The sequence below is a fragment of the Crocodylus siamensis genome, chromosome 8, assembly GCF_052110815.1.
Source record: "Crocodylus siamensis isolate JL-2025a chromosome 8, ASM5211081v1, whole genome shotgun sequence".
Classification (NCBI taxonomy): Eukaryota; Metazoa; Chordata; order Crocodylia; family Crocodylidae; genus Crocodylus; species Crocodylus siamensis.
This window is the reverse complement of record NC_143402.1, coordinates 72,266,518-72,280,078: the sequence shown is the minus strand read 5'-3', so window position 1 is coordinate 72,280,078 and position 13,561 is coordinate 72,266,518. Positions and strand designations below refer to the sequence as shown.

Below are 13,561 nucleotides of genomic sequence, written 5' to 3'. Positions count from 1 at the left end.
GATGGGATCTTCAAGAGCAACACTGCTGATGTGAAAAGTCCTGACAGACTCTTTCAGGTGCTTCGGTGTCAGAAACGTTTTCCAATCCAGACCCCTGTTTGCTAATTGCTTTTCTCTTCGTCGTGTCATCTAAGCGGTTGATTGGATCTGTTAAACATCGTTATATCAGTCTGCAATAATTTTCTTTGATCAATACATACCCAAGCAAATGTATTTCCAGATAGGTTCAACCCAAATGATTTGTATTTAAACTTGGGAAAACAGCAACCGGTTGGAAGAAAAGCGAAGTCTAAACGAGAATGAATATGCATAGGATTCCCTCCTGTAGAGTTTAAAGCAGGTCTGAAAATGAAATAAGAGCTGCTTTCCAGACACTAGAAAACAAAATATTAACAATTTCATAAGTCAATGTTATACACGCTTCGTTCACTGGAAGCTACACGTTGGCATCCCTTGCTGTGCAGTGGAAAAACAAAGTCACACGAATTGGTGGCTACTTTTGAAAATGTTAAAAGTGTTTTTGAGCAGGGCTGCATAGCAAGTCAATGACAAGAGTTTGGATCAAAGACTATATGCGTTCCTTGTTTCCGGTTCCGTGCTTAGTTCATTAGATTATGCTGCTTTTTTCCCCTGACTGAGAAGGCAGAGTAGATTTGCACCTTGTAGGCTAACCAAAATAGTGTAAAGATTTGACCACTTGGAACTGCACTACTTCAGCAGGTGATTGTATAGGACTTCATAAGCTAAACTCTACAAGGCCCAGTCAGGGTTTGGTTTGGTGATTTCCAGCTGAAATCCAGTTTACTGATAGCGTGGTGATGGTGATTCAAGGAAGTGGCACTCCTGCTTTGGGTAGGGGATGCTAATGTAAACTGAACTGAACTGTTGATTTTGGATTGCCTGCTTATTGTTCCTGAAGAGAAAAGGCATTTCTCATCTTAAAACATGTTGCTTTATATGAAGCTAGTGCATACAATTCAGTTTTTAAAAACGCAGAAACTTGTAAGCAAATTTGGTCGGAAATGGGATAGTCCTGTATACAACCATTGAACTCACCCTCTTCACTTCCCATTATTTCTTTCTGAGTGAGTTAGTTTATAAGGGTGTCAACCTGGCTGCCTGTCTTCAGACTAACATGACCAACTACCTCACTTGACACTTTACATTATGCTCATTAACCAGGACATTTATAATCTTGGCCACTACTGGCTTTCCCTACAATAGAAGAATTAAATATGTTTTGGATATGGACATTGGATTTATGACACATTACAGCTGCCTGACATCTGATTCACCAAGTATCTGCCTGACCTTACCATTTACACTTTTCTTTACCCCCCTCCCTTCTTCTCCTCCCTTCCTTTTCTACCATTTACCTTCCTAATATCCACCTATTTACTTCTTCACAGACTGCCTCTTTTCTACCTAGAACTCAGCTACAGTAGAGTTTCCCTTACGTACCTTTGCCATTATTTTGCCTTCCTTTCCCCTCTCCCTTCCCTTCTCTACCCTTTGTTTTCCTAATTTCCACCTATTTACATTTTCACTGACATCCTGTCACACTTTTAGCTTCTTTCATTCCTTGGAGATCTCAGAACAGCAGAGACTTCCTATGCCAGAAGAAGGGTGCCGGTGCCCGAAAGCTTGCAAAGAACTTTTTTCCAACTGCTTTCATAGTTTCATAGTTTGTAGGGTCGGAAGGGACCTGAGCGGATCATCAAGTCCGATCCCCTGCCATGGCAGGAAAGAGTACTGGGGTCAAATAACCCCAGCAAGGTGATTGTCTAGCTTTGTCTTAAAGACCCCCAAGATAGGAGCCAGCACCACTTCACTTGGAAGTTGGTTCCAGATCCTAGTCGCCCTGACCATGAAGTAGCGCCACCTGATGTCTAATCTGAATTTACCCTCTGTGAGCTTGTGACCATTATTTCTAGTCACTCCTGGTGGTGTTTGGGGGAACAGGGTCTAATCAAAGTTGGTTTTTGATTAGTTGGTCTAATCAGAGATATTGCATCTACCCAAAAAAACTTGCCTGCCTATGTCCTTAGACCAACACCCTCAAATGTGTATTGATTTTCATTATTATATTCGTTTGATAACATTTATCTTATTTTTCAGCTCTGATAGTTCAACTTTGCAAAAGTTAGCCCAAGGCATTAAGATGTAATTCTGTGCTCTTATAAGGTTATAGCCACAGTAGTTTTTGACAGAGCTGGAGTACTGCGTCCAGTTTTGGGCGCTGCACTTCAAGAGGGATGCAGATAACTTCAAGAGGGTCCAGAGGAGGGCCACTTGTATGGTTAGGGGCCTGCAGGAACAACCCTATGAGCAGAGACGGAGGGACCTGAATCTCTTCAGCCTCTGCCAGAGAGGCTGAGAGGGGATCTGGTGGCTGTCTACAAATTTACTGAGGGGGCAGAGGGGGCAGCAAGGTATAGGAGATACTCTGTTTATCAAGGTGCCCCTTGGAGTAACTAGAAACAATGGCCACAAATTGACCAAGAGCAGATTTCGACTAGACATCCGGAAGAACTTCTTTACGGTGAGGGTTACCAGAGTCTGGAACCGGCTTCCAAGGGAGGTGGTGCTCTCCCTGACCTTGGAGGTCTTTAGAAGGAGGCTGGACAAGCACCTGGCCGGGGTCATTTGAACCCAGCGCTCTTCCCTGCCCAGGGCAGGGAGTCAGACTTGATGATCCACTGAGGTCTCTTCCGACCCTAAAAATCTATGAAAAGGTCCCATTAACAGCTGCTTGCTAAATTAAGGCTCAAGGACTGACATGCGCCTTTTAAAAACAAGCAAACAAAAATATTATTTCTCTTACACCATTAAAACCATAGCTCCCCATGTTGACTCTACTACATCTTATTTTCACAAAGTTAAACTATCCAGGTCACTCTGAAACCTGAGTAAGAGTAGGATTTTCCCTTTTCTTTTCTTCAAGAGCAGAGTTACACTGAGAACATTTCAGTGGATAATAGCCATAGTTACAACTTCGGATCAGATGTCTTCAAAAATCATACCATAAATCAAATTAATCCGAGCATAAACATCTGTGACTGACGTAGCACGCTTCGAGTAGCTAATGCCTCAGTCAATGTTATTCATTTTGGGACTGACTGAGAGAAAGCAGAATCAAAATGAAGAAGTTACTTGTGTTTATCTTTGTTTCGGTCCTCCTTACCACTTTTGCAGGTAAGAGATTTTATAAAACAAATCTACTTAGGACTGTAAATGTGCAGGGTTGTATTATAACATTAGTGTTTCAACCTTATATATAAATATGTTCATATTTCAGTTAATCATTCATAGTATAATAACATTTAAATATCATGATACACTGCAGCCTTTCAATAAAACCAATAAAATTAATAAAACTGATAGTTACAATTATTCTGCTATAGAACACGGTTTACTCTCTGCATTGCTACATTTATTCATAAAAAACCTAAAAAGGCATTTTGATGTCATTGGTTTATCAGGGATCTGCTAACTTAATATTTAATGCAGTTTCTTTAGCTTAATACTTAGTCCAATGAAAGTCTGATCAGTCACTTTGTCTGAATAACAATCCTGAAAGTAATGCAGCATTTAACAAAAAAACCTGGAAGGATTATTAAATGCACTTAAGAAGAAGATGCTATTAATTTTTTTAAATAATTTTGAACAGGAACATTAATAAATAGTATTCTGTGTAGGTTTTGCTTTTCAGTAGCAGGACTAGGTTATAAGAAGCACAAATATATTATAAAAGCATTTAAAATTCCACTCCTCTCTTCTGGAATGTAATATCCCTTGGGAAGGTGCTGGGATGAAAGAACACTTTGTCTGCTCAGAAAAATCAGGGTTGAAAACATTTCACTTACAGACCTGAAAGATAAAATATTAACTTGTTAACTTCACCCTCAATCCCTGCTCTCACTTTAGATGCTTCACCGATTTTCACTGAAAAAGAAGCCAAACAGATTTTGAGGACCCGTCGTGAAGACAGACCAAGAAAAGCTGGTTTTCCGGATGAGCCAATGAGGGTGATTTACTACTTTTAATTTTCATTGAAATAAACTAAACATAGTTCACTGTACTCGGTGCTTAATGTGGGATGGAATTCTACATGATTAGTGTAGTCAGCTGCAAACTCCATTCTTTTTAACAGCTGAGCCAGTGTTTTTAAAGTCTTTAAAGCAGCAAAATGTATGTAAAGCCATCTGCATTCTTTAAACTAGTTTTAGGGAAGCATTCTAAAATACCGAATGCACCTCTGGACTGTATGTATGTACTTGCAAAATGTACAAATCATTTATCATCTATGGAATCATTATTCTAATATGTAGATTCAATTACGGATCCAAAGATGGATTTCTCGCTGTGTGAATGTGGACCTCGTTACGTTTGTTCTGAAAAATGAAACACAACATCAGGAAAAGGAAAATTGCTTGCTTTACATTTTGCACTCAAAGTTGGCAAGGGGGTGCAGGTGTCAGCGGTCTGCGTGGAGATTTAGGTAGCTCTGAACTTGCTTTTCAGATCCGTTGCATGTATTAACTTTTTCTACAAATGCTAGGGATACATGCATGTCTTTGATGGTTAGAGTCAAACTACATTTTTTTCATGTAGTATTTGCTATTATTTGCCAATTAACAGCATTATAACAAAAGGGAAAAAAGAAAGGAGCCATTTGTTTTATTTGCTTCTGACAGAGTGCAGTATAATGCCAGACTTCTTAAAAGTTACTTAGAGCATTTAAAAAAAAATCACTGCATATTTCTCTCCAAAGTCAATAAACTGTGTTAAAATTATATGGTTCTGAAGAGGCTAAAAGCCACAGAAGCCAGAAAGTAGACAATAGAGGAAGCATTTCTAATGAGTGTAAAGAGCATAGATCAGCAACCCTCTGGGTACTTCTGACATAAATGCAACCCTGAGATGTTCAGCACCTCACGGCAATGTCACGTGCCTTGCAGGATTGAACCTCACGCATACAGGGCAGGCGGCTAGAAAATACTGGTAGTTCTGTCTTTCTTATGTTTTGGTATAGTAGTGAGGAATTACCCATCTGACAATCATGGAAGGCTGATTTTTCTAACCCCGCCAGAGATCCATTTTCAGGTTATTTGGCGTCTGTTTGTCCCCAGTGGCTGATTCAGCCATTAGTTAATCTAAGCAAGTACAGAATTATTGTGATCACTCTGAGAACTCTAGAAAGAGGGGTTGAAAAGGAGTAAGATGTTTTAATACATTTAGATGGGAAAAGGGTAGAAAGAGATATAGGCACAAAGGGAAATTCAATGTAAAATTTACCAATAGAGAGAAGTGGAAAATAATGGTTGCTTATGACACCTTTTTCACTGGAACTCTTCTCAGCAGATGTTCAAAAGTGTCCAAAAATTCAAGAGTGTCCTAGCCTCCAAGACTGAAAAAGAACTACTTTCCTGTCATCTAATCCCAGATACATCTGGCCCTTCTGAATCCAGCTCTGGTAACTCACTCGAGAAATAGGCATCTGTTGAGCCTTCTACAAAAATGGTCCAAGTCAAACCTGCCCTAGGTCAGACCTTTGGGACAGGCACTTCACGTTCATTATGGCCTCCCAGTTCCAGCCACAGATGACTGACCTCTTCCACACACTTCTCTGGCCTCACTGGGGACAGTGAAAGGCACTGCTCTGAGGAAGGCACTGCTTATACAGGACCAGCCTCTTAAAGCATATTAAGCAGGCAGCTCTCTGAACCCTCTGTCAGTGGTCCTGAGACTTCTCAGAGTATTCAGAGAGTTGGCATAGCTCCTCCTGAAGCACTCACCCATAATCTATTCAAATGTGAAGAGGGATTCAGGTTGGCAGCACTTTTGTTTTATGAGGGTCCACAGCATTCACGTGCAATGGCAAGTGAGGGAGGCAGGGTATACTAGCTCAAGGGTTATCAACAAGAGGGTTCAGAGTTGACACCCCGCAGGAAATCTTGACTACTAGATTGGATGGCATCAGCCTACCCCAGTAGGGCAGCTGATCCTCTGCTCAACACTACAGGATAGCATTACTGGTGGACAATCCAAGGAGGAAGAGATCTTATAATTACTGCCATCTATGCAGATCAAGATGAGAGAATCGGCTACCTCAAGAGGACAGGTTCAACACCCTTGCAGCTTGGGTGACTGCTCTGTGTATCTCAGCTCCTTATATTTAATGCCAAGCCTGGGCCACACTTGGTGTATGGAGAGACTGGCAAAGGGATGAGATGACCCTGGCAGAGGTAGCATCCCTCTGCCTCAGAAGAATCAGGACCAATAAAGAAACAACTGACCTCAAGAAGAGAGGTTCACCAACCCTGCAGAAAGACTGTATGATAACTCTCCGCACAAGAAGTTTCCCATTTCACCAGGCTAGGGCCAGCCTTGACTGAAGGAGCACTTTGAATGGGATCATGCAACACAAACTCCAGCCATGTAGGAGAGAAATCCTCCTCAGTCAAGGAGGCAGCTTCTTCCTACTTTAAAAAAGCCTGATTCCTTAACAGTTATGGCTAAGTTACTTCCACTTCCATACTTTCCTCTTCATTCACTAGGATGACATGAGCAGATGAATGCTGACATGATGACTTTTCGATATCATGGTGCCCAACATACTTATGAAGAACCTTGTATGACATGATGGCACTACTGACATTGGCCAGGAGCTCTACAGCTGACTACAACATCCAGGATTAGGTTGGGTTTCAAACTACAAGCAAGTGAGGCTCATGAATTTGCTGGAAAGTACAAGGTACACACATGGCCTATCTAATACAATGCCACCAACACCAATGGCTGAGTATTAGCCTGGCTATAAAACCATAATAGTTTAGACAAAAGCAGATAGATTGGTTCAATTTCTACATGACAGCAGACTACATACAACTTGTGTTACTAGAAGATACAATTCAGTCATTCTGCATGTGAGGTCCTAGTATTGAGCTAGAATAATGTCTCCTGCCTCTTGTCTTCATTTGCCTGGGGTGTGAACACTTGCCATTGCTGGTCTGTTCCTGTCCTATGTCCAGTGTTACCTTCTACACAGTCTGAACTGCCTGCAAGTTTTCTATTGCAACTGGTTTTGCATGAAAAAACAGGTTTGGACTAAGCAGGGTTTTTTTCTGTAGAAAAAGTTTGCTTTCTGACATGCAGAACATTTAACTCTGTCAAAAAATACTTCCAAAGTTTGAAAAATTGAGGGTTTGGGATGAAAAAAATAATCAAGATTCGCTGTGGAAAAAGGAAATGCTTTTGGACCAGCTCTACACTCCTTCCTATGTGAAGCATTTCTCTCTCTGCTCTAATGGGAGCAGAGAGTCTCTTGCAGGTCTCTCATGGTCCTTTCCATAGCTCCAATTCAGGGCTCATGTGGGAAATGAACCTTTTATGGGTCCTATGTACTAGGATGAAATTTATGCTGGGATGATTACACCTGTTAAAGCTGCCTCTGTTAATATGCTTCAAGCAAGTGCTACAAGCATTGGGTCAGAGCACTCTCAACCAGGGAATTATTTTAAATTACAGTTCTTCATAGCACTGCTCCACAAAATTATGATTATATCTAAAAGCTTATTAATTTAAAGGCAGCAAGTGAGTCAATCTTATAAAAATGCCAGCAACACTCTTGACATATTCTAATCTTATTGTGACACGAATCTGGCTTGCCAGTTGCACAGTTTCATTGCAACCACATGCTCTTCTTTAAGTGCTTGTCATATAGTGTCACTCAGGCATCTGAGCTTGAGGAGCTGCCAATGTTCAAGGGAAGCCTTAAGAAGCAAGAGTCTGAATGCTCTGTGCTTCCTGTTCTTGTCCTGTGGCCCTTCCCAGTGAAGGAGAGCACAGCACTGGAAAGTTTGCAGGGATGGACATTAAGTCCTCTTTACGGGGTCCCTAAGGGAGTGAGAGAAGTAAAAGGAGAGGAGTAAAACAGAGACCTAAAAAGACCTCCAGCACTACACAATTGGTGGAAATTTCTTTACTCCAGGGTAATGCCCAGCACCTTTTCAGGGTAGCCTTGCAGTGGGAGCAGTGCTGAAAAGCAAGAACAGCAACTGAGGATGCGGCTCCAAGTGTGCAATGTCAGCCCAAATCAGTAATGCTCCTTCAGGGGCCTGACTAAGTACAGGACGTGGCCTGGAGCATGCTGGTGATGTCAAGGGCTCATGCTAGAGCTCTGACTGTTGTCAGGACTCCTGGCTGGAAGCAGCGGCGGGGACTGTTTGAAAAATTGCACTGGTACTGACAGCATCCATTCACACAGAGAATGTCTCTTTTCAAAATGAGGCAGCTAAGTATTGGCCAGTCAAGGAACTGTCACATAAATCACTTAGTACGATCAGAAGAAACCTTGCAGAATATATGTTTTTTTCCACTGGCTATAAAATGTACCTGGCTCGATGCATTACTGCCTTGTACTATGTGATTTTTAAAGCTAGAGTTAAGATTGTTTGACTCTGGGTATCCTCACTTAGCAGTGTATAGTCATTTTAGTTAATGCTAAACTTTAAAGAGCATGTAATCTACCCCTTTCCAGAGAGTATGTATTAATGATCACAACATGCCTTTTAAATGCTGAGGGATGATCAGACCTGATACAAATTGTATAGGAAATATTTTACCTTTTAAGGTAGACTTTTCGATAAAGACCTTGTACCTTATAAACTGCTGCTTATTCTCTGCATCCCAAAGCAGGCTGCATTCTATGAGGGAGTTGATTTTGGCACTGCATTTTACTTAGGATGCTACAGGGAAGGCTCATTGGCCTTTTCTAGTAAAACTGCATTTCTTCCAGCCAGGCGTTGAATGTGCCATTTAAATGACATCTTAACATTCGACTTATCTGACAGATTTCTCTTAAAAAATTCCCCAAACAGACAAAAAAAAATAGTAATCAATAACTAAGAAATGCAAGCCATTTCTCCTGAGCCTTTTCTTATTTAGGCATGCACCCACTGAAGTAAGTAAGAACACTTCCATTGACTTCAGAGCCTGTATTACACCTCATTCATTTTTTACATCCACAACCCTGTCTTTTCCATTTCTACCATGAATGGCTGTGCTTTTCAAGCTGTTTAATTGCTTTGGCATCACTGCAAATAGCTTTAAAAATTCCAGCCTATTCTTTATCCTGTATCCAGTGCCCTGAATCTAAGGTATATGTTCAGTTCAAGCAGAGGACTAATCCCATCAGAAGAAATAATAAACTCATATCAGAATGTATTTAAAGGGAACATCAAATTCTGAGTCAAACATCTGGAGCATATGCCTCTAGAGGCGTCTTGCCCACCAGCACAGGGGAGACACTCTAACCTATTGATGACGTGGTGTTTTTTTCCCCAATAACAACGTAAGTATGTCATTGTTACAGTACACCGGTATCTACCTATGCTGTAAAGTAATTTAGAAAACAAGCTGGGATCTCAGAGTGAGTAGAGTTTATATGCATTAAACTGGAGGAGGAGGAGAGGAATCAGATAACTTTGTGAAAACACAACACACAATAGATTGCTCTGTTACTGATGATGAAAACATCCCAGGGACACCTCAGAGCATGATATTCTCATAGATATTCTCACAGACTATTAGGAATAGTAACTACTGTTGTTAGCACTGGAAAGCTGGGAATTATGGCAGTTCTTTTGAGCTCTGAGACATCAGACCACAAAAAGGACCCACCCAAAGAAGCCTTGTTAGCCAAGTGACTCACAACTAGATGAGATTTTAATAGAATCTGGTAAAAGAGGTCCAGTCAGAACCCCCTCTGCCCCCCAACATTATATGTTGGTCTGATGGTAATGTTTACAAATGTTTTAAAAACTGGGAGGGAGAACTGTTCACACTGAACATAAGGTTTGCCATCCCTGACTGGGATGTTACAGTTCTGAAGCAGAAGCTGTTTTAAGGAGGTCACGTGTATGGATTCTAAGTTTTAGCTGCTTCCCTGGGAAAGCCATATCATTTTATAATCCCCTTATAAAGATCTGTAAATGAGTAATACTTACTGGCATTCCTCATAGCACTGCCATGTGGTCCACGGCTATAGGTCCCATGGCTTTTAATCTGTAGAGCTCAATGTTCAAGGAAGACTGAGACAAATGTAATTACAAAACCCCAGGTCCCTCCATTGGGCCAGCAAAGACTTGAGTGTGTGTATTCAAATCAACTCATGTTCATGCAGGTGTCTTTAATTCTGAAAATTAATGTTAATCTGCCTATAAAAACCTGGCCCATGATGAACAGCCTGGCTGCTAACGGGATGAGGTTTTTGCAGATTTACAGATCCCTTTCAAGGTGTCATCGTTTCCCCCTCTGGGCTAAATTCAGCCTTTTTGTAAGCAGTGAAATGTCCCTGCATTCAAAGGGCTGATGCCAGGATTCAGTGACCAGCTATTCAAATGCAGTTCTCTTTTCTTCAAACAGGAGCACATGCTTTACCTGCAGCGCTTGGAGCAGAGATCAGAAGAACAATTCCTTGAACACTGGTTAAATCCATACTGCTTCCCACATTGCAACCGGGACTTAGTTTATCCAGTCTAAAGGCTCTGATTTTTCCTTGTCAATGGTACGTGTTGCACTTTGTACCTGCACCATTATTTTTTTTCAAATTAAAGTGTAACTGAAGTTCATGGGGCAGTTCCATGTCACATTGGTGGATAATATTTCACATAGCATCCAGGGTTCAATTTAAAAAGAAAACCAGTGAGCTACAGTCAGGCCACCACAAGCATTCACTAATTTACACCCCAGAATTGGGCATGCTTTGGTTTACACTCAGGTCCTAATCATATCAAGACTAGTGTAGTGGGGTGGGCAGCAGACTGTGCTGGGCTGGACAGGGGTATGTCAGTGAAGGCTGCATGTGGGTTTACGTGAGGTTACTCACTCATCACATACCATGGACCTGCTCCCTCACTTGCAAGCACACAGAATAGAAAAGGAACAAAGGTAGGCAGACAGTGTGGGGATCCTGCCCAATTCTCTTCGGCTATTAAAATACTTGGTGACACAGGAGCAAAATGACTGCTGTTGCTTCAGCTCTTCCCCCTTGATTGGTTGCCCTGCCCTTCTGTTTACAGCTGGCCTTTATTTGCACAGTGCACTGCACCTTGGCTTATAGTTGTCTGTGAAAAGGCAGCAATATTGAACTTACAGTTGTCTGTAACCACAATGATTAAACAATGGGCTCAGAGATACTTCATCAAGGTCTTGAAAAAAGCTGGGCTCATTCTATATTATCTCAGCAACCATATTTTGGTAGCAGATGGTAGCAGCTGATTTTTGTTAAAGTAATCATAATAGAGCTGATATACTGAATAGCTGTTAACCATGGGCATCTCCATACTGTTTGCATAAGTCATGTGTTCAGTGTATGACTTCCCAGATCAGTGAAACTAATTTGGCCCACTATCTCAGTCTGCTGCATGTAGAAGGCTTGAACAGGAAAATACCATTAGAGAGACTCTCCAAAGCTCGCCCCAGAAATCAGGCACTCCCCAGAAACCATTCTCTACCAACATGAAACTCCACAACGATGTGTCACATTAGGTTGTTCAACTCCTTATTATATATTGTCCTTCTGATTCTTGGTGTGTCCTGCATGCAGCAACATCTGTTGATTGTTGAACACTGAAACCATTATGTCCCTACAGACAGGAGGAGGAGAATTTGGAAAATATAAGCACTAGTGTCTTTGAAACTCTTCAGAAACTCACCTGCTTGTGATACCAAAGAGAGAAACAACTCCCCACATATTGTGCAAAATGTTATAATATGAACATCCTTCTTTTTTCTTATGTAGTTTAAAAAGACATGGAAGTATTAGCAGCAATGACATTTTTAACATCATCATTAGACACCTGATAGAATGCCCCATTGAGATTAAATGAAGCACTTCAGGCCTTTCAGAGCTATTGATTCAGGCTGTCAGCAGACTCAGGAAGATATAACGTCGTAAACAAAGTGGGAACCAATCTTGTGGTTTACTTCATGACCATAGAGGTATCTGGATGCCTAAAGATACAGTTAAGTACTTAGTGGGATTTTCAAAAAAGCCTAGGCAGTGTAGGCACCTCTCAATGATGGCAGTGGGAGTGAGACACCTAACTAGCTTTTGAAAATCCCAGCAGGTGTCTATCTGCATTAGATGCCTAACACCATTGAAAATCTGGCCTTTTAAGCCAGACTTGATAGAACAACACCAAGTTAAAGGAGCTTCATGTTCAGCTCTTAAAAACAAACACCAAAATCATCAATAACCCAAAGCAAAATGAGGAAAAAACCCCAACAGAAGTTTAGATACCGGGACAGAAGTTGGGAGTTTGTAAAAGACATGCCAGTCATTGCACAGCTGAGAATTGTTTGCTGGAGTGTTGTGAAAGCTAATGTGTGAAGCACAATGTTAGCATTTAGTATTATCGACCTGTCTTTCTGTTTTAACAATCTCTCTCCCCTCTTTTTCCAGAGATCGCCACATGCATTTGAGAGGAAAAGATGCGTGATTCTGCTAACAGAAAGTGCCTCATTCAATATCTGCTAAATACTAACTGTAGAGCTGAGCATCTCTGGAATATTGTACAATCCTAGGGATGGAGCAAAGCTTTCCTTTTCAATGATACATTTTAAAAATATCTTTGTTTCATTATATTAACTAAATCACTATGAATCTTCAAACAATAGGAAAACTAATGCATGAGTAAAAGACACTACGGTTCCCCCCAAAGATTTAAAGAATGGGCTGAAATAAACCACCAGCTAGTCCTAGAACATACGTATTTTGGGTACTGTTTTAAATTACATTGAAGCACAGAGAGTCTTTAAGGGAAAGCAAGGCGAAGCTGCCACTCTTAAGGTCTTTGGAGGAAACCATAATTATAGCATCTCTGCAGTTTTAATAATAATAATGCTATACTTAAGCTCAACATGTATGCAGCATTAATCTTTTATGTTAATTGCCTTCTGAGCTATTTCACCTCTCATTTCATAATAAAGGCTTGAATCAAATCCACTTACACCTGATTTTGTTGCACTGAAATCAGAGGATGTGTGTTGATGACAATCACTCAAATGTGGCTCAATATTTTGATAGTGTAAAATGTACATATGATTCACTGAAGGCAAAGCACAGTAGAAAAAAAGAGCAGAGCGGTAGATGTTGTTGACTAGGTATAGTGACATCTTCTGGGACTTTTGTTCCACAAGAATTCATCTGGGGCCTCAGTTCTATAAATACAGCTACACTGATTTCAGTAGGGCATCTCAAACATATCTGAAGGTAGGATTTGGCAATTCAAAGGGAGAATAAAAGGATAGGTCTCTTGTGTGAATGGGAAGGGTAAGACCAGTTGCAATAAATGAGTCAGCATTAGTGTTGAATGGACAGAATGCACTACCGCCTGTTGAGCTGGGGATCATATATAATGAACACGGGAACCCCTGCTACTAACCTTTCAGGCACAATAATGTGAACCAGTTAGGAGTTGTCTCCACTTGGAAGTGCTTCCCCAAAGTCACTGGCATTGATCTACTACTTCCTCTCCTTGCACTTGTGTTACTC

The 13,561-nt window shown here is 41.0% G+C and overlaps 1 protein-coding gene across 2 annotated transcripts; it reads left to right on the top strand.

The window, feature by feature from the left end:
• Nucleotides 1-757: 757 nt before the first annotated feature.
• C8H17orf67 (chromosome 8 C17orf67 homolog) lies at nucleotides 758-13,008 on the top strand. 2 transcript variants are annotated; one of them, XM_090061082.1, is made up of 4 exons: nucleotides 758-852; nucleotides 3,928-4,028; nucleotides 10,429-10,570; nucleotides 12,470-13,008. In XM_090061082.1, the coding sequence occupies exons 1-3, from the start codon at nucleotides 819-821 to the stop codon at nucleotides 10,543-10,545; spliced, it is 252 nt and encodes an 83-aa protein (XP_089917208.1). In that variant the 5' UTR covers nucleotides 758-818; the 3' UTR covers nucleotides 10,546-10,570; nucleotides 12,470-13,008. The 2 variants fall into 2 exon arrangements, with proteins under 2 accessions (XP_089917208.1, XP_089917207.1); XM_090061081.1 differs by lacking the exon at nucleotides 758-852 and adding an exon at nucleotides 1,829-3,195.
• The last annotated feature ends 553 nt before the right edge of the window (nucleotides 13,009-13,561 follow it).

Bases quoted from the DNA above. Each gene is read 5' to 3' on its own strand.
- C8H17orf67 (XM_090061081.1), top strand. From the start codon at position 3,141: ATGAAGAAGTTACTTGTGTTTATCTTTGTTTCGGTCCTCCTTACCACT. The intron at 3,196-3,927 runs GTAAGAGATTTT...CTCTCACTTTAG, and splicing joins CCTCCTTACCACTTTTGCAG to ATGCTTCACCGATTTTCACT. The intron at 4,029-10,428 runs GTGATTTACTAC...TTCTTCAAACAG, and splicing joins TTCCGGATGAGCCAATGAGG to GAGCACATGCTTTACCTGCA.